Source organism: Carlito syrichta, unplaced genomic scaffold, assembly GCF_000164805.1.
Source record: "Carlito syrichta isolate Samal-C Ts95f unplaced genomic scaffold, Tarsius_syrichta-2.0.1 Scaffold316024, whole genome shotgun sequence".
NCBI classification, from domain to species: Eukaryota; Metazoa; Chordata; class Mammalia; order Primates; family Tarsiidae; genus Carlito; species Carlito syrichta.
The window spans coordinates 167692-174219 of NW_007260120.1; the positions used below are offsets into that span (position 1 = coordinate 167692).

At 45.6% G+C, this 6528-nt stretch overlaps 1 protein-coding gene across 1 annotated transcript in view; it reads left to right on the forward strand.

Moving 5' to 3' along the window:
- SGCG (sarcoglycan gamma) overlaps window positions 1-6528 on the forward strand; it is an 88601-nt gene that overhangs the window by 80798 nt on the left and 1275 nt on the right. Inside the window, exon 8 of the mRNA XM_021706804.1 lies at window positions 2610-2733. Coding sequence (XP_021562479.1) covers window positions 2610-2733 — 124 coding nt within the window. The remainder of the gene's footprint in view (window positions 1-2609; window positions 2734-6528) is intronic.

Below are 6528 nucleotides of genomic sequence, written 5' to 3' on the forward strand. Positions count from 1 at the left end.
CGCCAAGTTGCCCAGGCGGGTCTCGAACCCGCGGGCTCAGGCAATCCACTCACCTCAGCCTCTCAAAGCGCGGGATTACAGGTTGAGCCACCGAGCCCAGCTCAGACTATCTTTCTCATATAAAAAATTACTAATAGTAATCCCTACTCCGGAATATTCTAGTAAAGATTTAGTAAGATATTATGTTAAAAGCATTTTGTAGGCCGGGCTCGGTGGCTCAGCCTGTAATCCCGTGCCTTTGGGAGGCTGAGGTGAGTGGATTGCCTGAGCCTGCGGGTTCGAGACCCGCCTGGGCAGCGAGACCTCATCTCTACAGTAAATCAAAAAATCAGCCGGGCGTGGTAGCGCGTGCCTGTAATTCCGGCTACTCGGAAGGCTGAGGCGGAAGGATCGCTGGAGCCCAGCAGGTCGAGGCTGCGGTGGCCGGGAGCGGCCACTGCACTCCAGTCTGGGCGACAGAGTGAGACTCCAACTCAAAAAAAAAAAAAAAGCATTTTGTAAAATGAAAAGTCAAATACAGATAATCATTTTTAAAACCATTATTACGCTAAGTAGATATTCGCAACAAATAGAATAAGAGTAAATATTCATCACAATCAAATAAGTTCAATTTATCTTACCCACTTAGAGAACATTTGTAACATAAAAATAAATTGTGGCTATAATTAAATTATAGCAATGTTCATTAATTTTGATAAAGGAACATAAAATCAATATTAAAGAATTTTTATAGTTAGGGAAAAATAACATTTTACTTTCCTGGGAGAGAAAAATGATTCAATATCTTTGAAAATCATCCTATTAAAACTATTTTGAAATTATAAAATAATATAAATTGTCAAGATACCAAACCACATACTAAAGCTAATGTCAGCGTTTGAAAATAGATAGATCTCAAAATTAAATAATTCACCTGACGTGGTCTCATCGCAACATACATCTGCTCACTTGTACAGCAGCTCTCTCTAAAAAACAAACAGTGGAGGAGTGTTTCTCTCGCTTTCTAAAAGCTGGTGCCAAGGGAGGGCTACAAAAACCAAGTGTTACAACCAAAACAATGAAAAAATAATGAATCTGCAAAGAAATCCTTGAACGGGGTCAGGATGGAAGGTGTGTGCTGACATTGACTGAATGCCTCCCACCACCAGGAACCCCGCTCAGGGCTGTCACATAATTGGTTTCACTGAAGCAAGTGAGGAGCTGTTTTATCCCCATTTTATAGAGGAGGAGACTGAGATTCCGATAGGTTTGCCTGAACCAGACCAGCCTCTAAAAGATGCTTCCGTGTCCTGCTTTCCCTTGCCTCCGGGCAGGACAAGCATGGCCACTTAGCAGAGGCCAACCAGCCTTGGAAGTTCACCAAAGTGTCTACTGCAAATTAAGCCCAACCTAATTTGACCATTCAGTCCCATACTTGTCTTTAAGAGTTTTCTCATATCCAAAGCAAGATGTCTAAATGTGTAGCGGGTCAAATGTTACATGCTCAGATGACGCACATAGGAGAGGGAAACTTCCTCTTCTTTAACAGCGATTTACAAAAACTTGCCAACTCAAGCAGCAATGCCTCTGATTTGAAAGTCCATCGAGTAAATATTCAGTCCCTCTAAATGCAAATTCCATTCCCCTGTCTCCCCTCCTGTCCCTTCTTCCATCAGTCCTCCCCTCCGTGGGCAGGATTTCGGACTGACGCATCTTTTTCTATCTATCCTCTCCCTTATTGCTCTTAAACATTTCAGCGAAGTCAGCTTTTCAAATTTCTGGGTTGAACAGCTGAAAAATCCTTCAAGTGATCACACTGTGCCACCTGGTGGAAATTCCGTCTTTTCCAGGCAGAGGCAAGCAAGAGAATTTTGGTGGCCCATATACTCCTCGGTCGGTTCCTACGCTTGGCCGAACCACAGGAGAGGCTGATGAATTTTACAAAAGCAAAGTCAGCAGAGGCCAGCCTCCATTCTGTCTATTGACTTCAGTGTTATTCCAAAAGGAATATTTTCATCTGCCCTATCATCTTTCTAAAATAAGAAACCAAACAAACAAAAACTGCAAACAAAGCTAAAAGGCCAGACTTACATTCTGACTCACGAATGGGTGGCAAATATTGTCTTTAAATCTGTCCTATTTTTTCCCAAATAGGCTTGTGTTTTAACTAAATAAATAAGCTGGGCATAGCTACTCCAGAGGCTGAGGCAGGAGGATCACTTAAGCCCAGGAATTTGGGGCCACAGTGAGCTACAATTGCACCACACTGCACTCCAGCCTGGGTGACAGAGCAAAAATAGTTTTGTGAACTTATTTACGAAGGGCATTTTCTTCTGGAATGGTATACCAGAGTCCTTACCCATGCCATCTGAAGCTACCACACAGGATTAGGACTGTCTAACATTTCTGGCTACTGATTTCATAGGCACTCGTTGATAGAAAGTTTATTTCCTGCTGCACATTATCTCTGGATTTATCAATGAATAGCGCACCATGTGTTTGCATCAAGAACGGTTTGAAGATTCTATGTATCTTATTGATGGAATTTTCTGTGCTAAGCCATTGGGTAAGGGATTGCTGGCATGGTTTTTTTTAATACTGCTTTTTCTTCGCTTCTTTCCTCAAATCAGGCTGGAGTCCCCCACACGGAGTCTAAGCATGGATGCCCCCCGGGGTGTTCACATTAAAGCCCACGCTGGGAAAATGGAGGCTCTTTCCCAGATGGACATCGTTTTCCACAGTAGTGACGGGATGGTGAGTTGAATAGACTGGGCTCCTTCTGTGTGAACGGATGATATTCCCAGGTGTTGCAGCCATGAAGGTACTGGTGTTACATCTGGTAGTTTGTAACAAGACGTTAAGAATGTGAAGGAAAGCAAAAGACAATTTGACACTGAAAGAGGGGCCGAGAAAGGTTAAAACTATTCTGTATTAGACCCAGCAGCTTTCTTTAACTGCCACTTAGGCTAGCAAGTCTCATTTCCCACTTTGAAAACACACTACAGACTTTCAGAGTTTATGGAGATTGATTTTACCCTTTCCTAGGGCTCCCACTTTCTTCCATGTGGCTGTCACTAGGCATCACCAAAAATGACAGCTGTCATCTGTCATTGTCCAGAGTGCTGGTCTTACCCACACAGAATTAAGTTTGAATGACAGATGGAAAAAATAAGAAGTTTTTTTTGTGTGTTTGAGTCGGGGTCTCATTCTGTCGCCCAGGCTGGAGTGCAGTGGCATGATCATGGCTCACCACAGCCTTGACCTCCTGGGCTTAGGTGATCCTCCTGCCTCAGCCTCTGAGCAGCTGGGACTACAGGTGTGCACCACCACGCCCAGCTAATTTTTGCTTTTTTCTTTTTTTTTTTTTTGTAGAGACAAGGTCTGACTATGTTGCCCAGGCTGGTCTCAAACTCCTGGGCTCAAGCAATCCTTCTGCCTAAGCCTCCCAAAGTGTTGGGATTACAGGTGTGAGCCACCATGCCAGGCCTTTAAAGCAGAATCTCTCTAGTTACTACCAAAACACTTGGGTCCTTTGGGTACTTGCTTTTTCCTAAAATTTGCCTTTCTTGTGATTAATTGGTCAATATTTTCCATTTTTTTTTTTTGGCAGAGCTGAGGTTTTACTATATTGCCTAGGCTGGTCTTGAACTCCTGGGCTCAAGCGATCCTCCTGCCTTGGCCTCCCAGAGCACTGGGATTATAGATAGGTGCAAGCATTTTTTAAGTCAACTACAATAAAAATAAAATCTGAGTCTTCAATTCCAGCAATACAGTATTTCCCCCTTATTCTGGGGAGATCCCAGATCCCCCGTGGATGCCTTAAACTATGGATAGAACCAAACCCTATATATGTTGTCTTCTTCTATGTATACATACCTATGCTCAAGCTTAATTATAAAGTAGGCACCATGAGAGAGTAACAATAATAAAACAGAACAATCATAATATGCCAGCAGAAAAGACTCTTGTGCTTTGGGGCCATTCTTAAGCAAACTAAGGGCTCCTTGAACCCAAGCCCTGAGAGACCAAGACTGTCCCTCTGGTCCATGGGTCTCTCGGGTAGGGAACAGACATTGTGGACACGCTGGACAAAGGGGAGATTCTTGTTGGAGCAGGACGGCTCGAGATTTTATCACACCACTCAGGAAGGCACGCGGGCTAAAGCCCATAAACTATTCACTTCTGGAATCTCCCATTTAGCATTTTCATACCACAGTTGGCTGGGGGTAGCGAAACTGGAGGAAAGTGAAACTCCAGAGAGTGAAGCGGGGCAGGGACGGGGGGTTACTACCACATCATTGGTACAAACCAAAGTCAGAATGAGGCTTGGAGCACGTGCTATTCAAGGCAGACCACTGGAATCCTGCTTATTAAAGAAAGAATAGAGTTCAATCTCAATCATCCAAAAACACAGGCATGCTAGGGGTGTTCTTAAAAGCTGTAGCCATCCACAATTTTGCCCTTCTTTATGGCTGCATAATATTCCATCGTGTTCTCAGCAAATTGAATGGAATTAGAGACAATCATTCTTAGCAATCTGCCACAGAAACAAAGAACTGAAGACCACATGTTCTCACTCCTGAGTGGGACCTGAACTTTAATCACAAAAGCACAAGGGAGGGATCAGCAGTTGCTGGATGCTGCGGGGGAGGAGGAGGAAGGGGGTCACGTAACAACACAAAGTGTGCCTGGTCCTAAACCAGGGGGTGTGAGGACCAGTGGGAGGCCCAAACTTCACCTGTACGTAGATTACTTATTTACCTAACCCCGACTTGGACCCCACATCTCTATAATAAAATAAAGTAAAATAGATAAAATAAAATTTAAAAGCTCTAGAGGAACACCAAGGGTCTGCCATAGTATAGATCTGTGCAGACATCAAACTCATCTTGGGAGCCTGCCCACAGCCCTCTTCACAGGCCTGATCGCCCTCAGAACAAGGCGCTGCCCCCTGAGTTCATGTTAAACCATTCCACCCGAACCATGGTTTGCAGGGAATGACAGGGTTGTGCCTGGTGGCTGTGCCAGGATAAATATCCAGAAACTGTGGGCAGAGTGAGGGGGCGTGTGGGAGCCCACACTCCTTCCCTGCCCTGCCTGATCACTGCACAGTGGCCTTAAACAGACCCCACCCAAAACCCATGCTGTGGTGGGCACAGGGCTCAGTGGAGGTCAGGAGGCCCGAGTTCTAGTGCTGAGTCAATTTCCTGATGACCTGCTTGAGTTCAGGCACGCCAACGGGCTCTCTCTGGGCCTGTCTCCTCATGTGTTACAAAGAGAAAATGCCTGCTTAGCTGTGTCACAGGGTTTGAAGACACTCACATGGTAGTATGCCTGCATGCCAGCATTTTGAAATGACACACGTGAGTGGAATGACATGACCTTCAGGAGAAGGTGTGGTTGACAGACCGAGGCACGAGAGGCAGCCCAGGGCACGGGATGGGCCCCATGATGGCAGCCTGCTGGGGGGACGTAGATGCCAGCCAGGAGACCACTGCGCGTCGCAGCTCATGAAGTCGCCGCGTCGGGAGCGGACAGATGCAGAGACGGGAGTCAGGACAGTGGGAATCTCATGACTAAGTCACGATGTCACGACACACTTAAAATGTATCGGCTTCAGCAAACTCAAACTGATCTGAATTGTGAAATGATTATGACTTATTCCCATGAGTGGTTGGGGGGGGCATTTCTACAAGTGGCATACCGCCGGACCTGTAGATCAGGGTGGCTGTTCCTTATGACGAGTAGTTAGCTCAAAGGGAAGAGGCAGAGCCCAGCCTCCTGCCAAATGTCATCTTGCCATGGCAAATGCAGGCGGATAGGGACAGGGCAGCGTGTGGACTTGCCAGCGGCTCATGTTTGCCGGAAGAGTAGGGGAGAAAATGACAACTAGAAAAAAAAAATGGGCCAATTAACAAGAAAGGGAGTGTGAGAAGCCTAAAAATTAAAATATGTTAGAAAAAAGCAAGTATTCAAATAACTTAAGGTGCTGGGAAATGACCTAAAGAGATTCGGCTTTAAAGGCCAGGTGATGTGGCACACATCCATAATCCCAGCACTTCAGGAGGCTGAGGCAGGAGGATTGTTTGAGCTCAAGAGTTTGAGACCAGCCTGGACAACATAGCGAGAACTCATCTCTAAAGAATAAAAATGTTTAAAAAATTATCTAGATGTGGTGGCATGTGCCTGTAGTCCCAGCTACTTAGGAGGCTAAGACAAGAGGACCACCTGTGCCCAGGAGATTGAGGCTACAGTGAGCCATGATTTCGTGATCACACCACTGCACTCCAGCCTGGGCAACAGAGTGAGACCCTGACTCAGAAAAAAAGAAAGAAAGAAAGAGAGAGAGAGAGAGAGAGAGAGAGAAAGAGAGAGAGAGAGATAGATATATGCTGATTCTGCTTTTTAAAACAACACCAATAGCCGAGCTTGGTGGCTCAGCCTGTAATCCTGTGCCTTTGGGAGGCTGACGTGAGTGGATTGCCTGAACCCGCGGGTTCGAGACCCGCCTGGGCAGGCGAGACCTCATCTCTACAGTAAATCAAAAAA